This window comes from Candoia aspera, chromosome 6 (genome assembly GCF_035149785.1).
Source record: "Candoia aspera isolate rCanAsp1 chromosome 6, rCanAsp1.hap2, whole genome shotgun sequence".
NCBI lineage: Eukaryota > Metazoa > Chordata > Lepidosauria > Squamata > Boidae > Candoia > Candoia aspera.
The window spans coordinates 30,274,781-30,295,040 of NC_086158.1; the positions used below are offsets into that span (position 1 = coordinate 30,274,781).

At 38.5% G+C, this 20,260-nt stretch overlaps 1 protein-coding gene across 5 annotated transcripts in view; it reads left to right on the forward strand.

The window, feature by feature from the left end:
• The window catches only part of TRIP12 (thyroid hormone receptor interactor 12), a 107,972-nt gene that overhangs the window by 78,075 nt on the left and 9,637 nt on the right, over positions 1-20,260 (forward strand). For 3 of the 5 annotated variants that reach the window (XM_063306662.1, XM_063306665.1, XM_063306664.1), the window contains 11 exons: positions 198-372; positions 874-1,015; positions 2,849-3,040; positions 3,674-3,825; positions 7,153-7,325; positions 9,260-9,333; positions 9,435-9,634; positions 16,960-17,087; positions 17,247-17,398; positions 18,150-18,292; positions 19,396-19,552. In XM_063306662.1, coding sequence (XP_063162732.1) covers positions 198-372; positions 874-1,015; positions 2,849-3,040; positions 3,674-3,825; positions 7,153-7,325; positions 9,260-9,333; positions 9,435-9,634; positions 16,960-17,087; positions 17,247-17,398; positions 18,150-18,292; positions 19,396-19,552 — 1,688 coding nt within the window. The remainder of the gene's footprint in view (positions 1-197; positions 373-873; positions 1,016-2,848; positions 3,041-3,673; positions 3,826-7,152; positions 7,326-9,259; positions 9,334-9,434; positions 9,635-16,959; positions 17,088-17,246; positions 17,399-18,149; positions 18,293-19,395; positions 19,553-20,260) is intronic. The other 2 variants (XM_063306663.1, XM_063306666.1) reach the window with 1 other exon arrangement.

Below are 20,260 nucleotides of genomic sequence, written 5' to 3' on the forward strand. Positions count from 1 at the left end.
ATAAATGTCCTCATTTTGAAGGTGTGTTTGATAATACAATACTATTTTTAATTCACTTGGCAACTGTATCTCCTTATAGCTTGCTGAGGATTGAATCACATACTCATGAAGTATTAACAAACACTGGCAAATGTATTTGCCCTATGTAAGATCCTTTAAACTTAAATTCTGTTACTGTTTTCCTTCTTTTCCAAAAGCAAAAAGCCCTACTGCTACGCAATCTCCTAAATCTTCCTTCTTGGCAAGTTTGAATCCTAAAACATGGGGAAGATTAAGCACACAGTCAAACAGCAACAACATTGAACCAGCACGTACAGCTGGTGTGAGTGGTCTGGCAAGAGTTGCTTCAAAAGATACGATATCCAACAACAGGTACAAAAAAATGGAAATAAACTTTATTATATAAAACACCATTCTGTTCAATGGTCAGCATGACTTTTCATTTTTTTTTAAAATGTATTAGTTTGTTTATAACAACTAAGCTTACAACTTCCTTAGTGAGAGAAGAGCCTGAAGAGCATGTTGGGTCAAAAACGTTATCCAATAGTTAGATGATGGAGACTACCAAGGAATGTAGGTGTATGTTTGAAAATCAAAGAACACGTCTTTCCAGCTGGAACTAGGAAGAATAAGTAGGGCAAGAATACTATGCTTACTGTAAAAAGAAAAGGAATGTTGAAGAAATAAGTCAGTCTAAAATAAGTGGGGATTACTGGTGGAAGGAAAACCTTTGGCTTTTAATTTTCACTCTCTGAAATGTTGTGACTCTTGTTTACATTATAAATATGTAGTCAAGAGTTGTTCTATGTGTACAGAGAAATGTGTGTCAAGAGGAATCTGTGTGTAATATATTAAATTGTACATTTCTTGTAGAGAGAAAATTAAGGGTTGGATTAAGGAGCAAGCTCACAAATTTGTGGAACGTTATTTTAGCTCGGAGAATATGGATGGAAGCAACCCTGCGCTAAATGTGTTACAGAGACTTTGCACTGCAACTGAACAACTCAACCTTCAGGTTAGGATATCTTTTTCATCTGCCTTTGAATAAAAGGATAACTTTTTTGGGAGGACAATGCTGCTTAAACTATACATTTCTTCTGGCTTAAGCAAAAAACGTTTAATGTATATAGCTTTGCTTTGGAAACGATAGATTTTTAAAACTTGGTGGTGATCTAGGATTTTGCTTTTTTGGTTTGTAGTTCTCTTTTCTGAAGAAAGATGCTGATGCATTGTCCCTGTCAGTTTTATTCAACTAGTTCTTTAGGGTATAATTAGAATTGTATGACCTTCTGTTTTTCTTTTTATTCTAAATTATAATTTTAGAATAATGTTAGTGAGCACAGTTGAACAAAGAGCAAAACTAGAGCCTAAGCTCAATCTTTAGTGTGAATTTTTGCAAATAGAAGTAACTTGGGCTGACAGGCCAAATACAGATAGTTATGGAATTCCTATTCCAGATAATGATCCAGTATGAAGATGTGAATGCCATGGAAGAAATGGGGCCAAGCTTCCTTTTCAGAAAAATATAGCAGGATAGCCACACCTTATGTTTAAATATACTAGAATTTTGCATTTGAATCGTTTTTGGATTTAGCCTGTGCCATCTAAAAGTTGTTTTCTTGGCAGTACATATTTTAAAATAATTGAATATAAAAATGTCAATGTGGGAAAATTGGGCTTTGAAAGTACCCATAAAAAACAGCTATTGCTTCAGTTGAAGCACTTCAAAAATAGTTATACTCATTTCAAGGTACAGGTAGTCCTCGTTTAGCAACTGCCTTGTACAACAGTAATGAGAAAGTAACTTTGCGACCAGTCCTCACATTTATGACCTTCGCAGGTCTGTAAAGCAAAGGAAAGCTGAAGTAAGATCATAAGCACAGTTGTGGTTTCAGTTAGTGACTGCTTTGCTTAATGAGCTAGTTGCTGGTCCCCATTGTGGTCACTAAATGAGGACTGCCTGTAGTAGAATATATTCATACTAATGCAAAGCGTGATGGGTAGACCTTTTCTTTCTGGCCTGTGCAAGCCTCATGTGGTTATTTCAGAAATTGTTTTCGGGTGTCTCTGCATGCATGGTCCTGTTGCTTTGCTTTCTACTAAATATGAAGCTGCTTTAATGATTTGAAGATAGATGCTTCATTCATGGTCCCATGCATTGCAAAACACCTTGTTCAGATGCTTTGCACAGCCTTACTACTTAATTCAGTGGATCTGGTAGTCTCTATTTAGTCCAGTACTTGGCTAATAAAAATGATCTCATAATTCTGTAAGAGTGGCCCTTAATACTCTCATTCAGTTATATTAAGTGTCCTTCATATTTTTATCACTAATTTGTTTTTAAATATCATTGATCATATACTAATCAGTATACTAATTAGTGAACAGAGAATGAATGAAAATTTCTGGGTTCAGAAATAATGGGAAACGGTGAATTAACTAAGCCATGGTGGAGACACTGAAACTGGCATGAAAGTGAGAGAAGAAATGCCTAGTTTGGTCCTTAGTCTTTGTAGCCTCAATCAGTCAGCAGAAAAGATTATCCATTTTTGTGTGTGTAAATTTCACTTGGGCAGTCTGAGGAAGTGTCTTGAACAGAAATATTTAAAGCATCCTAACTGTGTGATCGTGCATTGCATGAGTATATTGTGGTCTGTCCCTTACTTACAGTGTGTGTTCTGTGCATACTCAGATTATGTCAAAATAAGCCAGTAAAACTTAAACCTGCATATATTTTGCAGTATGTCTTTCTCTAGTTTCCATTTTTAATTATTGTGATTCTGTTCCATGTATGGAATAGTTCCTACACTGCTGAGTCTTGTTCTTATACAGAGACTATTTATTTCAGGTGGATGGTGGAGTTGAGTGCCTTGTAGAAATCCGTAGTATAGTCTCTGAGTCTGATGTCTCTTCATTTGAGATCCAGCACAGTGGGTTTATGAAACAGCTGCTGCTTTACTTGACGTCAAAGAGTGAAAAAGATGCTGTAAGCAGAGATGTCAGATTGAAAAGGTTCCTTCATGTGTTTTTCTCTTCTCCTGTAAGTATGTATATTGTTCAGTATTATAGGTGTCTCTTCATTCCAGTGTACGTTATCTACTCTGTTACAAATCTTTTGGAGATGATATTAAAGGTATTTCTGTCAGACAAATGTATGCTGGTTATTTTACTCCAGTAAGTGCTTCACAGCCAAATTTTGAAATATGGTTTGATGTTAACATCATACAATGAAAAATTTATGAGTTTTCTACTTGATATGTAAATTCTTCAGTTTAGTGATCCAGAATTTTAACAAAATTAAATAAAATACAACTACAGAGCTTCTAGTGAACTATAGTATGTCAGGGTTGTATTGTCTTGAACATTTAGAATTTATTTATTTATTTATTTTTCAAATTTCTCTGCCGCCCATCTCCTACACAATGACTCTGGGCGGCTTACAGATAATATAGCTTCCCTATTACCCAGAGAAGTGAATAATACTGTAGTAGGTAGCCATCCATTGGAGATTCTTTAATTTCAGTTCCTGTGCTAAGCAGGCGATGAATTCAGTGGCCCCTTCCAACTACATAATTCTGTTCCATTTCTGTCTGTCAGTTTGGAGTTTCTAAATGCTGACTTGTCCAGGCTTTGTGATTTTTAAATAATGGGAAAAAACTTTTAACTTTTCCAGCTTCCTGGAGAAGAACCCCTTGGAAGATTAGAACCCCTAGAAAATGCACCTTTGTTGTCATTGGTCCATAAAATGAATAATTGTCTTAGCCAGATGGAGCAATTTCCAGTTAAAGTCCATGACTTTCCAAGTGGAAATGGAACAGGGAGCAGGTAAGGATTAATGCTCAGGTAAACTTATTTGTATTCCTTGTAGAGTGTTTCTTGTATCATGAATTCTGCACAGCTAAAATGATGTGCCTGATGGTGTTTATTGTCACTTTAACAGATAACCATAGTTCTGATACCTCAAAAACCAATTTCTATTATCAGTACTATATTTTCTCTAAATATTGAATAGGTATTTACAAACTATATGGTTAGGTGGAACATCTTAAACTGTTTTCTGTAGAGGTTGTAAGGACTTAATATTTATAAAATTCCAGCTCCCCAAATCCAGCATGATGCATGAACTTCAATTATCAGAATATGACTTGCCGCTTTCCTCCACTTGCATTTCACATTTTCACCTCTAAAATAGTTTGAAGTCTTCCTCAACCTTCTGGAGAAGTATATGAGTCTATGACTACCCACATAAGAGAGAAAAAGAAAATGACCCCTTTCAGTCTTTAGCACCACAGGTGAATTTGATATAAGCTGTAGTGGTGGAGACATTACCAGATAGATCTATAACCAAAACTGTATTGACCAAATATGGTAGGATAATGTAAGCTAAATTCAGAACACGTTTTGGACCACGCACAACATACAATAATACCTTCTCTGTGTTGGTTTATGAAAGAAGATAATAGATTTTAAACTAGTAGAGGTTCAAGAGTTTTCCAGTTTCAAGGTTATCTCAGTCTTTTGAAATATGTGCACTTTTGAAAATAATGATTTTTTTCAGCCAACGATCCTGTCATTTTTGTTAATCTGCCGGTAAACTTTTTTCCAGTAGTGAAAGTTAAAATATGGTTGTCTTCTGAATTTTACTGTGTCTTGAGGCTAATACAGTATCATTATTGCAGTTGCAAGTTGTATTGTAGCTCCAGTATTTTAATCAAGGCAAGTTCTGATGGTTTAATTTTCTTGGATGCTGATGCTCATTAACTACTAGAGGTTAATCAATATTGATTGTACTTTGTATTTAGAGAAAACAATTCTTGGTTTGAATTTAGTGCATATAGATTAGATTTATAATATTACTATATTAGGTCTCCTTCTGATATTGTGAGAACAAACCTCTTTGCTCCCAGTTGTTTCCCAGGTGTTATTCATGGTTTAAACTATCCCTTTATGGAATAGTTGCAAAGGTAACATCTGTAGAGGTGCCTCCAGTTCTTCATGCGAGGCCTGTGTGTATCACTTATATATGGGGTTTGTGAATCTTCTATGGCTGAAGAAAATTTTTCCAGGGAGCTATGCCAGTATTGGCATGCAAGGAAACAGTGCTTCTCCTTTCCTCTTGGTTCCTTTTCAGCCACTTGAGCAGTTAGTTAATTGTTGAGGAAGCCCCTTTTTCTTTAATCTCCTCTGTTGCTAAGTTCACTCACTGATTTTGTCTTCAAAGAGATGGTATAAGTGTTGGGCTCCAGTCTGTAGCTTTGTGGACCAATACCATCAGGTTAGTGCTCTGTTAGTACAATGGCTCTTGGGACTCACAGCAATGGTGTCTTATTCTCTGCTGTGGGTGTGCCCCAAGGGTCTTTTACCCAGATGTGATTTTTCAGAACAGGTGCCCATTTTCAGTAGTTTATCAGTCCCTCTTCCTTCTACAGTGCAGCTCAGATACAATTGTTCTGTTGCCTGTAGTATTCCCCTGAGTGACTGTGAGAAGCCTCATTGCAATTTCCTGTCCATTCATGTGTAATGGATTCTGAATGCATTTGGAATTGTTGTGTGTTCACTCCACATATTAACAGTTCTATTTAAGGGTATATTTCTGCCAGATCTCTACAAAGAGGCATCTTGTTAAGACCATTGCGTTTTGTCAGATGTTCCCAACTTGATCAGTGGGCCAGGGTAGATCCTTAATTTGGTAGGGTAGTACTCTCATTTGTTTTGATCTAAGAGGAGCACCTATCCACCACTGTCAGTTAAACTTGCTACTCCCCCAAATGTGTGTTGCACTGAGACCACAGTAAAGAAAAACAGATAGTTTATCTGCAGCTGTGGTTCTTTATCATCTGTGCATTCACACACAAAACACTCTCCTTCCTCTTTTAGGTGCCCATTTTGCTGAGTGACTCTAGTTCAAGTATTTCTTTGCTAGTCCTTGGGAACTGAGAAGGAAACAGGAGAATGTCCTAGACAATACTGACATATTTTCCACCAAAAAAACTCAACTATAGAAGGTTCTTGATGGGCTTTAATGCAGGTGTAAAATCCATATGTGTGAATGTGCAGATGCCAACCAAAAGATTTATAGTTACAAATAACCAACCTGTCTTTCTGACTATTCTGCCCCTTATCTGCAAGACAAAAAGTCTAGTATAGAACTGCTAGAAGAATCTTTCTTCAGAGTATTATTTTACATAATTTTTCTTATAGAATTATCTTTGAATTAAGATATCTACTTATTTGATGAATAATTTTAACCGATGTATGAAAATCCATATGGATTATGAAGAAAAGACACAGAAGGCACCATACAAATCTCAGACCAAACATATTAAATGAGATTGCCATTGAAACTATAGTCCAAATGGTTTCCTTCCTTTCAAGATAAGCAAATCTATCTTTCAAAAATAAAATTCTACCATTGATATCTAGCATAAATGTTTCTGTAGGTTGATAAATAAGCATTTTTGGTGTTAATATCCATAATCATTTTCTTAACTGATCTACACAGTTTCTGAAAGGAACTGCCATTTGAGGAATTCACCAAGTTAAAAAATACACAGAAGTAACTGTTGAGAAGTGTTAGCTCTTAAATCAAGTGGGTATCAGCTTCACTGAAATGTGCCTGTATCTTCTATCGTCCCATTGCATCTGTAGAAATTGTGGGATAGTGGAAGTCTATGTTGCTTTCACACACTACATTGATGAAAATCTACAGAACTAGAATTTTTCTGTAAAAGCAATAACCCAACATGTTTGTATACTTGGACGTTTAGATTAAAATTAACAAGATGGGAGTTGTACTGAAATAGTGTCTAATTGTATTCTTCTATTAGTGTTTTGTAGTGCACTACTCTGCATATTTATTCAAAAGAAAGTCACATTTTTTAATGGGTCTTACCCTGAGTAAGGTTGTATGAAGATGCTGCCTTAGTCAATTTAAACTGTCTTGAACAGCACCTTGCTATAATCAATGGAAAGATATTATATGGTGGTATGGAGGTTCTGAATTAGAAAGACAGATTAGAAATACCTGTACTCTTACCAGTTTAATCTGTGTAGCCAGTGCAAAAAGTAAACTATTTTAATTATTGTAATGAATTTATTATATGAAACTAAAATAGAATAACTGTAGCAACGTTTTTCATAAATTATCTTGAGTTTTTCTCTTAACAGAGGATCCCAAGCTTTAAAATTTTTCAACACTCATCAGTTAAAATGCCAGCTGCAAAGACATCCAGACTGTGCAAACGTGAAACAGTGGAAGGGTGGACCTGTGAAGATAGATCCTCTAGCGTTGGTACAAGCCATTGAAAGATATCTTGTAGTTAGAGGTATTTTATTCTTGTTAATGAGCCACTACCAATGTATGGTCATGATCGTATGTTATTTCTAGTTGTGTTTTAGGAGTCCAGCTTTTACATATCATAACCCACTTAGTTAAAAAGTTTTTAAACAGCCTAGCCAAGTCTTCTTTGCATAACACTGCATATAATTTCTCAGTTTGATTCTCATTCTAGTTTCTCTTGCATTAGTTCTCAATTGTTACATTCTTAGCAACTGGAGTGATACTTCTAAGAACAGTTTGGTCTGCCCAATCTAAATGGTCTGTGTTTATATATAGTCCAGAAGCAGGAATATGTTAACAAGTTAATCTGGACAAATAGCACTACTTGAAAGACATTTCTTATTGAATATTGTTATAACTCTAGTTAAAAAGGCTTACCAGAGTATAATCTCAGCAAGGTAGTATGTTTAGGGGCAGATGACAGTGGCTGTCTATGACTGAATGCTTTGCCCACAGTGTCCTGCTGACAAGCCCATTGCTTTAGATGCTGTTCTTCTATGTTCATGGAGTAGTAGGTTACATATATATTGGTGAGAAATTTATTTTTTATTTGTTTAATTTTTATCTCGCCTTTATTATTTCTATAAATAACTCAAGGTGGCAAACATACCAAATACTCCTTCCTCCTCCTATTTTCCCCACAACAGCAACCCTTTGAGGTGAGTTGGGCTGAGAGAGAGTGACTGGCCCAAGGTCACCCAGCCGGCTTTCATGCCTAAGGCAGGACTAGAACTCACAGAGTCCTGGTTTCAAGCCCAACACCTTAACTACTAGACCAAACTGGCTGAAATGGACATTTGGTGATACTGCTCTGAGTTTACATCATAGGTGGGCAGTTGTTCACCCCTTAATGCTGTATTTGTTGATGGTTTTTAGGTCAGGAGTCAGCATGTGTACACGTAACATTTTTCCTGGTAGATCAGCAGCCAGCTGATATCTGGAATGTCAGGGATTGCATGTATTCCATAAGGCAAGGAACTTTTCCAGTGTGATATGACAACATTCCCTGCTCAAATTCTTCCTTGCTGCTGGGATATATAGCTCATGTGGCGATTGCTCCCTCTATGACAATTGCTCCCTATCTTGCATGTCTAATAGAAATCCATAATAGAGGTATATGTATTAGTTTGTGTGAGCCTGTATCTTAGTAAGGAGTAAAGCAAAATAGGTGTTAGAGGACATAGGAAGGCATTTATTTATTTGTTTATTTGTCTGTCTGTCTGTCCATCCATCCATCCATCCATCCATCCATCCAAACAATGACTTCTGTGGTATAAGCAAAAATGATCGTAAACAGAGTTAACAAAAACGATATAACCACCACCACCACCACCTTGGGTGGCACTTAGAAAATGTGTGTGTTGACCAAATTTCCATCTGTCTATTACAAAAGGCCACACTGCTTGGATCCGCACATATACTACGCTGATACGTTATGACATCCTAGGTTCTTGGGAAGAACTCAATGCAAATGAAGGCTAGCACCAGCTAAAGAACTGGCAGCTGTGATTTCACATTGTTGTGTATATAGTAATAATAATAATCTAAAAGCCATAGCACCTATCACTTAGCCCAGAAGAAACCTGCTAGTAACTCTCTCCACACCTTGAGCAGACAGTTCTAATTGTCCTTCCTTAAGTCATTCAGTATGATGAAGCTTCTTGGTAAGCTTCTTGGAACTCCCATACCATATTATTCTTTGTGTATTGGGTTACTTCAGATATAATACTACACAGTGATTTAGCATTTAATAAAAAATAGTTTTAAAAAGCCAGGGCAATTTTTCCCTTTCTTTGCTTCCTCCACTGTAGAAAAAAAATCTATAAATATAAGAGCATAAAATATATTTTTGAAGCTTCTGTTATTACTTCAAAACCATTCTGTTTTGAGAGTTGCACATTTGTTCTTTTTTTATCTTAGGTTATGGCAGAGTGAGAGAAGATGATGAAGATAGTGATGATGATGGATCAGATGAGGAAATAGATGAATCTCTGGTAAGACACTGTTCAGTGTATAACTCTGCTTTGCATTTTCAAAAGTTGTTTTTAAAGGTTTTTCTTCCCCCATCACTACTTTTTCTTCTTTTTTAATATAGGCTGCTCAGTTCCTAAATTCAGGGAATGTGAGGCACCGGCTTCAATTCTACATTGGAGACCATCTCCTGCCATACAACATGACAGTTTATCAAGCAGTTAGACAATTCAGTTTGCAAGCTGAAGAAGAGAGGGAGTCTACAGATGATGAAAGTAACCCATTGGGAAGAGCTGGCATATGGACCAAAACCCATACCATTTGGTGAGTCAAAAGAAAGGATCAATGACAATTATCATGTAAATGTAATGCAAATATATATTAAGCTATTTGAGCGAAGGTCTTGCTTTTTAACAGTCAGCATGGATGTTGTTTTTACTTTATCTATTTTGAGAAATAATTGAATTAGTATTTGTGACAGATATACACACATACACACTTTTTATTTATAAATCCAGTGCATTTTAACTACTATTAATTCCTAGCCAGCATGACAACATGGAGTGCAATAGGTTGGGGAAGATTTATTTTAAAGCTTTCTGAATGGTTTAATCTAGTGTAAAAATCAAGAAAAAAAGAAAGCATTCCTGGGAGAAAGATTGGCCTTAGTTTATTTCCTCAATTTCAAACAGGAAAAAGTAATTCTGGCTTCGTTGCTTGCCAGTTTAGAGCCTGAATGAAGAATAGACACCAAAATTAAATGTTTATCTGCTGGTGAATGAACATTAGGAGACTACTTGTTGCATTTTAGAAAATAACTTGTTTGAATAATAAGACTGAATGTTTCAAGTTAATACTGGTGACTCTACAATGAGGTGAAATATGACACTCAGTGCCTGAAATGTGCTATTTTTATTTATTCATAATTATTTTAAATTTATATTTGTTTATATATTTGATTCATATCCCACCTTCCACCAGGAGTTCAAGATGGTGTATATAGGACTCCCAGTTCCAATTTTTCCTATGCCCATTACAATAGGTTGAGCTGAGAGATAATGACTGGCTCAAATCCTCCATTAAATTTCAATAGCTGTGGGGGGATTTGAACCTAGGTCTCCTAAGGCCTAGTCCAACTTTAATTGTTTGTATCTCTTTTCAGTGGCTGATATTTTGGCTCTAGCATTGTAACTAGAAGTCAGTATGGAATGGTCACTTCTTCATATGTTAAAGCGAATTGGAAAGGGAGGGTGTGGGCCTCTTTGGGATAGACCTTATGGTTAAATTCCTAACCTCTTTAAATTGAATAATAGAATGGAACTTTTATCCTCCAGTAGACTTTTTGATGAGAATATCTTTGGCACCTTGGAGTCTGATTAATTTGTTAGGCCATAACATTTCACTAAGAACAGCCACTTCCCAAACTTCAAGTGAATCTTTCATTTGACATGTATACGTCACAGCAGATGGCAGCACCTAACCAGTTTTGTCTGGATTCTGAAGTGAAGCATGGGTGGGTCTGGTAGTTATCTGGATGGGAGACCACCAGAGAATTCCAGGGCTGTAAGCTAGACTAGGTAGTTGAAAAAAATCATAGGAGACAGTGTAAAATGGCTTCTGTACTGTTCAGAAAACTGCTTGGATATGTCAGAGCAGTGGCTATGTGATCTGAAGTTGGGGGAGCTCTTGGTGTCTCCCTTGTCATGGTCTGATTACGCCATCAGATTCTCTAGCGCCACTATCCACTGCAGCAAGGCTGGACCCATTAGATTGGTCTGCCCCCAGCTGGATGAGTTTCAGAGGGAGCTGGGAGTTGTTCCTATTGGTCTGCTGCACGGTCCATCATAATAGAGCTGCTATTAAGACCTACCTTGTGGCAGTAAGAAGAGCAAAGCGGCAGTGCTTCTCCACCCTTATTGTATCCACAGATTGCCACCCTGCAGCCCTGTTTTGGGTGACATGAGCCCTCTTGGGTAAAGGGGGTCCGGGGAACCTTTTGCAGGGACGTGTGGAGGAATTTGCTCAGCACCTGTTGAACAAAATTGCTCAGATTCACTCGCAGTTAGACACCAGCCTTATTGTAGGTCCAGAGGAGATGCCTGTGGTGGAGTCTTGCCCGGTTATCTGGGAACAGTTTGAACCTGTTGGACCTGAGGAAGTAGACAGGTTCCTTAGGACTGTGAGCTCAGCCACCTGCTCTTTAGACCCATGCCTCTCCTGGCTTGTGAAAGTGGCCTGGGGGGTGTCATGTGAGTGGGTTCTAGCAGTGGTTAATTCTTCTTTGAGTGGGGGGGGTTATTCCTTTACCTCTTAAAGAGGCTTTGGTTTGCCCCCTTCTCAAGAAGCCATTGCTGGAACCCACAATACTGGACAATTTTTGTCCAATATCTAACCTCCCCTTTTTGGGGAAGGTGGTTGAGAAGATGGTTGTGCAACAGCTTCAGAGGGCCTTGGATGAAACAGATTATCTGGATCCTTTTCAGTCAGGATTCAGAACCTGGTATGGGATGGAAACAGCATTGGTAACACTTTTGGATGATCTCTGGTGAGGGTGGGATGGGGGTTGTGCATCCATCCTTGTCCTACTTGACCTCCCGGTGACTTTCAGTACCATCAACCATAGTATCCTTCTGGATTGGCTCAGAGGATTGGATGTGGGTGGCATGGTGTGATGCTGATCCTGCTTTCTTCAGGGTCGATTCCAGTCAGTGGTGATTGGGGAAGAGAGATCCCACCCTCGGCTCCTATGTGGGGTGCCATAGGGTTCGGTGCTCTCCACTCTCCTATTTAACATCTATATGAAGCCACTGGGTGAGCTCATCCATTGCCATGGGGTATGGTATCATCAGTATGCTGGTGAATTAAGCAATGCTGTGAATGTCTTATCCAGGTGCCTGGAGGCTGTGAGGGTCTGGATAGGGAAAGGCAGGCTTTAGCTGGACCCTGGCAAGACTGGGTGCTTTGGGTTTTGGGGCTTACTGGTTCTAGGACTATGCCATCTTTGGTGTTGGATGGGGTGGCACTGCCCCAGACAGACCTGGTGCATAATCTGGGGGCCCTCCTAGACTCATGATTCATGCTCAATGAGCAGGTAGCAGTCGTGGCTAGGAGGGCCTTTGCACATGTTCGTGTTGTGCGCCAACTGCACCCTTTCCTAGATCAGTAGGCTCTGCTCACAGTCATTCATGCCCTAGTCACCTCCAGATTGGACTATTGTAATGCACTTTACATGAGGCTGCTCTTGAAGAGTATCCAAAATGCAGCAGCGTGGGCAGTTATGGGTGCTCCCAGAAGAGCACATATTACACCTCTGATCTGCGAGCTGCATTGGCTGCCAGTCTGTTTCTGGGTCCAATTTAAGGTGCTGGTTTTGACCTTTAAAGCCATTCATGGCATGGGACCGGGTTATCAGTGGGACTGATTGCATCAGCCCGTCCCATTATATCAGGCAGAGAAGGCATGTTGCAGCTACTATCTGCCAGGGACCTCCGTTTGGTGGGTCCCAGAAGGTGGGCCTACCCTATGGAACATTCTGCACATGTGCACGCGTGCATACACACACACACACACACAGTAAGGTTAGCTCCATCCCTGTTAACATTCCAGAAGTCCCTCAAGACCTGGTTATGTTACCAGACCTGGAGGTCCCAGGGAATCAGCAACATTCTTATGTAGCTCCATTGTGGTTGATCTTTTATTTTCTCCATGTTGTTTGTATATTTTAAATTTTTTATCATGTTTTTATATTTTTATATTGATCGTTTTTTATATATTTGTTTTATTGATGTACATAGCCAGAATCACTTCCTGTGAGATGGCAGCCATATAAATTAGATAGATAGATAGATAGATAGATAGATAGATAGATAGATAGATAGATAGATAGAGTAAACATGGTTCAAGCCATTAGTTAAGTAAACAAACAAAGGCCCTTGCCACAAGGAAGACCATTTAAAACCGTAAGGTTCAAAAATTTGGATTGGATGGTTTTCACTGGATTTAACATTTTGTAGGAACACACCTCAGAACCATACAGCATCTGAGAGATCGGTTTTGCTTTAAAGATACTGATGGCCACTAATGTACAGTAGCCTCCTCATGCGTTATTGTTGTTGTTGTTTATTCATTTAGTCGCTTCCGACTCTTCGTGACTTCATGGGCCAGCCCACGCCAGAGCTTTCTGTCGGTCGTCAACACCCCCAGCTCCCCCAGGGACAAGTCCGTCACCTCTAGAATATCATCCATCCACCTTGCCCTTGGTCGGCCCCTCTTCCTTTTGCCTTCCACTCTCCCTAGCATCAACATCTTCTCCAGGCTGTCCTGTCTTCTCATGATGTGGCCAAAGTATTTCAGTTTGGCCTTTAATATCATTCCCTCAAGTGAGTAGTCTGGCTTTATTTCCTGGAGTATGGACTGGTTTGATCTTCTTGCAGTCCAAGGCACTCTCAGAATTTTCCTCCAACACCACAGTTCAAAAGCATCTATCTTCCTTCTCTCAGCCTTCCTTATGGTCCAGCTCTCGCAGCCATATGTTACTACGGGGAACACCATTGCTTTAACTATGTGGACCTTTGTTGTCAGTGTGATGTCTCTGCTCTTAACTATTTTATCGAGATTTGTCATTGCTCTTCTCCCAAGGATTAATTGTCTTCTGATTTCCTGACTGCAGTCAGCATCTGCAGTAATCTTTGCACCTAGGAATACAAAGTTTTTCACTGCTTCTACATTTTCTCCCTCTATTTGCCAGTTATCAATCAAGCTGGTTGCCATAATCTTGGTTTTTTTGAGGTTTAGCTGCAAACCAGCTTTTGCACTTTCTTCTTTCACCTTCATCATAAGGCTCCTCAGTTCCTCTTCGCTTTCAGCCATCAAAGTGGTATCATCTGCATATCTGAGATTGTTAATGTTTCTTCCAGAGATTTTAACTCCAGCCTTGGATTCCTCAAGCCCAGCATGTCGCATGATGTGTTCTGCATACAAGTTGAATAGGTAGGGTGAGAGTATACAGCCCTGCCATACTCCTTTCCCAATCTTAAACCAGTCCGTTGTTCCGTGGTCTGTTCTTACTGTTGCTACTTGGTCGTTATACAGATTCTTCAGGAGGCAGACAAGATGACTTGGTATCCCCATGCCACTAAGAACTTGCCACAATTTGTTATGGTCCACACAGTCAAAGGCTTTAGAATAGTCAATCAAAGAGAAATAGATGTTTTTCTGAAACTCCCTGGCTTTTTCCATTATCCAGCGGATATTGGCAATTTGGTCTCTAGTTCCTCTGCCTTTTCTAAACCCAGCTTGTACATCTGGCAATTCTCGCTCCATGAACTGCTGAAGTCTACCTTGCAGGATCTTGAGCATTACCTTACTGGCATGTGAAATGAGTGCCACTGTTCGATAGTTTGAACATTCTTTAGTGTTCCTCTTTTTTGGTATGGGGATATAAGTTGATTTTTTCCAATCTGATGGCCATTCTTGTGTTTTCCAAATTTGCTGGCATAAAGCATGCATTACCTTGACAGCATCATCTTTCAAGATTTTGAATAGTTCAGCTGGGATGCCGTCGTCTCCTGCTGCCTTGTTATTAGCAATGCTTCTTAAGGCCCACTCAACCTCACTCTTCAGGATGTCTGGCTCTAGCTCACTGACCACACCATCAAAGCTATCCCCGATATTGTTATCCTTCCTATACAGGTCTTCTGTATATTCTTACCACCTTTTCTTGATCTCTTCTTCTTCTGTTAGTTCTTTGCCATCTTTGTTTTTGATCATACCCATTTTTGCCTGGAATTTACCTCCAATGTTTCTAATTTTCTGGAAGAGGTCTCTTGTCCTTCCTATTCTATTGTCGTCTTCCACTTCCACGCACTGCTTGTTTAAAAATAATTCCTTATCTCTTCTGGCTAACCTCTGGACTTTTGCATTTAATTGGGCATATCTCCCCCTATCACTGTTGCCTTTTGCTTTCCTTCTTTCTTGGGCTACTTCTAGTGTCTCAGCAGACAGCCATTTTGCCTTCTTGGTTTTCTCTTTCTTTGGGATGTATTTTGTTGCCGCCTCCTGAACAATGCTGCCAACTTCTGTCCAGAGTTCTTCCAGGACCCTATCTACTAAGTCCAGTCCCTTAAATCTATTCTTCACCTCCACTGCATATTCCTTAGGAATATTAGTGAGCTCATATCTAGCTGATCTGTGGGTCTTCCCTAATCTCTTTAGTCTGATCCTAAATTGTGCAAGAAGAAGTTCGTGATCGGAACTACAGTCAGCTCCAGGCCTTGTTTTTACCGACTGTACAGATGTCCGCCACCTTTGGCTGCAAAGGATGTAGTCAATCTGATTTCGGTGTTGTCCATCTGGTGAAGTCCATGTATAAAGCCGTCTCTTAGGCTGTTGGAAGAGAGTGTTTGTTATGCAGAGTGAATTGTCTTGGCAAAATTCTATCAGCCTATGTCCTGCTTCGTTTTGTTCTCCCAGGCCATACTTACCTGTAATTCCAGGTGTCATTTGACTGCTCACCTTAGCATTCCAGTCTCCTGTGATGAAAATAACATCTCTTTTAGGCGTGTCGTCTAGTAGGTGCTGCAGATCCTCATAGAACTGCTCTACTTCAGCTTCTTCAGCATTTGTGGTTGGGGCGTATATTTGGATCACTGTGATGTTAGATGGCTTGCCCTGAATTCGAATTGAGATCATTCTGTCGTTTTTTGGATTGTATCCAAGCAGTGCTTTAGCCACTTGACTATTAATTATGAAGGCTACTCCATTTCTTCTGTGGTCCTCTTGTCCACAGTAGTAGATCTGGTGGTCATTTGATGTGAAGTGGCCCATTCCAGTCCCATGCGTTATAGAAACCCAATATAACCTTGCATCCCTGTTGGTCTTTTTGATAATAGAACTACTTTGTTCTTTCCAGGAAGGATGGAATATCAGTCCAAGGTATTGAATGGACCTGACTTGTACCATTTAGTTTCCATTTATTTGCCAATGATGTTTATGGTAACAGAATCTCTTAAAAAAAAACTTAAGTTTTCGAGTAACTAATGGTTAGTTTTTCCTCATCACAGTAGGTGCTACAGCTCAAAGTCTTCTCCTGAGTCCAGTCAGTGTAGCAAAAAAGATAGCTCCATCATCAGCATAGTGAAACATGGTGATCTGTCTATTCCTCAGACTGGAAGGTTAAAAGTTGTTTTTAGTTAAACTGGAACTATAGAGTTCAAATAAATATCAAGTAAAAGAGGAGGCAAAATGCTGTTCTGTTTTACCCATTTCAGTATTAGGATATTGGCAGAGAGATAATTACCAAATCTAAATTGCATAGGATTTTTTCATGGGTTTTCTTAATTAGCGGTAAGTATTATTTGTGGAGGAGAGGGTCAATTTCCACCAGTGCCTATCCCTAAGTATAGAGTTGAATGCAGATTTCATGTCAAGAAAAGCAAACAGAAAGTGCTGTGAGGGGCCTCATCAAATGACACTTTAAATAAGGAGAGACTGGAAGAAGATCAAGTATTTTGAACTATTTGATTTTATAGGTATAACTTTATTATTAATTGACATGATTTTTTGTGTTTAAATTATTCCAAGGAGAAAAAGCTATTGCTCATGCTTCCCAGTTGTTTGGTCAATTAGATATTAGAATTTATTTCTTATAGGTACAAGCCAGTGCAAGAAGATGAAGATAGTAATAAAGATTGTGTTGGTGGTAAAAGAGGAAGAGCACAAACTGCTCCTACTAAAACATCGCCCAGAAATGCAAAAAAACATGATGAATTGTGGCATGGTATGTAATTTGTTCATTTCTCAATGTAGACTAAAGGTTGTATAAGTTTTGAAGTATATTGCTTCAACTGCAGTATAATTGACATTGTGTTTCTGTACTAGTATTATGTAAAATGAATGCAGTGAAAATGTATAATTCCTTCTCTGTGTTTTCTTGTAGATGGTATATGTCCTTCTGTCTCAAATCCTTTGGAAGTTTATCTTATATCTTCCCCTCCTGAAAGTATAACTTTTGAAGATCCTTCATTAGATGTTGTTATTCTTTTAAGAGTTTTACATGCCATCAGTCGCTATTGGTATTATCTGTATGATGTAAGTACACATGGTACAGGTGCATTAGATGTCTGGATCTATGTTGAGCTTCAATTTTTCTTAAGGATAACTTAAACTACATTTTAATAGTTTACTTTTCCATTTAAGATCAGCAGTGGAATGTTAATTAACAATGTACGAAACTTGATTATTGGCCCAATGGCAATAGCATTGTTTCACTACAAATCTAATTTGTATCAGTAGAAATTTATAGGGACCTGAATAATATACTATTTGCTTATCCATTCATGCAGAAATTACACTTTAAAATTTTTATCAAATGTTGATTAGTTGACACTTCTATGAATGTAAGAGCTGCCTTGGATCACAGCAAAGACAATCTATTCAGTGTCCTGCTAAGTGTGCATGTCCCAAGAAATGGTTAAATAGAGGGAATCATTTACATCGTCATTTACCAAGTGATTCCCTGGCAATGTAGTTCAAAATGCATTGCAAGGGATTTGAGCTCCTGCAAGCTGATTTGGTTTGGGAAGGGGCCATAATTGTGGTTGTGCATGTTTTGTAGTAGCTCTGTATGTTATATGTGCCATGGTTAATGGGAAGAGGAAATTTAATACAGAGAGGAAGTGGGAAAGTTAAGTTGTATGCGCTCATATCTGGTTCTGAGGCAAACAGGTTCAGAAGACACTTCACAATCTCTAGCTTCATACATATTTTCAGGGGAAAAAATTGTAATGGTCTTGATACAGTTAAGTTTGAAATAGCAACAACTTTCTTTTTGTTACTGTAGAATGCAAGCTGTAAAGAAATTATTCCAACATCAGAATTTATCAACAGTAAACTAACAGCAAAAGCTAACAGACAGCTTCAAGATCCTTTGGTAATAATGACAGGAAACATACCAACATGGTTGACAGAGCTTGGAAAGTCATGGTATGGAGTTTGGCTTTAGACTTTACTGTTAATCACTGTAGATATTTTAATATGTCATTCCTTATTGCATAAGATTCCTTTGTTATAAAGGAATAAAAAGATAGGGAGGTAAATGCAAAACACTAAATTTTATTTTGGAGTAGGTAGGTGGATGACCTTATGAAATGTATAAGGCTGATTTAATAAGAATCACCTTAGGTGTACATATGGCTATGTATTTCAGGTTACCGAAATACCCAATATGGAGTAGAGTAATAACCAATTATCTGTACAATGGTTTGAGCAGGCGTGTTTTTTTAATGTTATGCAATACTTGCAGTTTGGAGAGATACTTATTGTTTGGGAGAACAGAGAAAATAGTGAAAAGACAAGTATTGTTTCTGGGTGACAGTTTTCCAAGACATGACACTAGGTTGTATCCCTGCTCCCAAGAGTTCTTAGTTCTATTAAAACCTGGTTCTTCAAATGAATGCCCCAAGTGTCATTCATGCCACATAATAACTTTAAACAATTAGGTGATCTGACTTCTATGTCCCAGATTTTTTAGATAGAATTACAACTTTACATAAGGATGAATTTTGGAAATTAAAAATGTCATTGGTTGAAAATTCAGCTTTGGATGAGTCTTTATCTTGCCAGTACTTCAACCAGCTTACTAATTCAGTTTACTGTATGCTGGTTTTGACATATAAAAGTTCTGAATGAATTTATTTGAAGGGCTAACTACTGTCATGTCAGCTTGTTTGAGCATCATTAAATTCAGAGGTATGTTTGATAGCTTCCAAGAAAACCACTTGCATGGACCTTCTTTCCTAGGGATCTTTACTTGAAATTTGTCTCAGTAGGCATTAAGTTGCCATGTTTAAATGCTTGTGTTGAGTTGCACCTTCAGTAGTCTTGTGTACTATAAGTATTTTACTGTATTTAATATTTTTTCCCTTAATGTATTTGGTAAGTTATTTTTAAAAATTATATTAGGTAGTGAGAACTAGTTTAAATAATGGAAGTGTTTTCAGATTCATGATTACAGTTTTGTAATGGTATTTAATTTTAAATTCCAGAATAATGAACTTGTAATGTAAATATGATTTTTCTTTTTATAGTCCTTTTTTCTTTCCGTTTGACACACGGCAAATGCTGTTTTATGTAACTGCATTTGACCGCGATCGAGCCATGCAGAGACTGCTGGACACTAATCCAGAAATCAACCAGTCTGATTCTCAGGATAGTAGAGTAGCACCCCGGCTGGATCGGAAGAAGGTAATTATTGTAGGAAAATAGTCTTTCTTAAGCCATTGGATTTTGAATAAACCAGGAATTGAATAAACACATCAGGATCATTCTTTTAATCAGTAATACAGTATTAGGTTATTTCAACAAACCACAGCTAAAACAACCCAAGACCTAGGATGATATGTGAATTCAACCTATGTCAAATTTCCATTAACTGTAATTTAGATGAATTGTGTGATTTATTTATTTATTTTTATTTATTTATCCAATTTGTCCCCGCCCATCTCCTCCCTTTGGGGGACTCTGGGCAGTTTACAGTAATCAATTAAAACAACAATTATAAAAACCACACTATAAAATTACAATAATAAATAATATAAATAAAAGTAAAAAATAAAAAAGTCCAAGTGGCACAAGAATCTAAAGCAGTCCAAGTGTGGGAGGAGTGGTCTATAGCAGCCATCCCCGTGAAGATCTATTCCCCTCTCCGCCCCAAGCGAGGTGGCAGAACCAGGTCTTCAGACTCCCCCGAAAGGCCAGGAGCGATGGGGCCAATCTCACCTCCAGAGGCAGCATGTTCCATAGGGCGGGTGCCACTGCAGAGAAGGCCCGCTTCCTGGACCCCGCCAAATGAAGTTGTCTTAGAGACGGGGTCCCCAGCATGCCCTCTCTGCACAATTGAGTGGGACGGGCTGACGTAATGGGGAAGAGGCGGTCCCTCAGGTAACCTGGCCC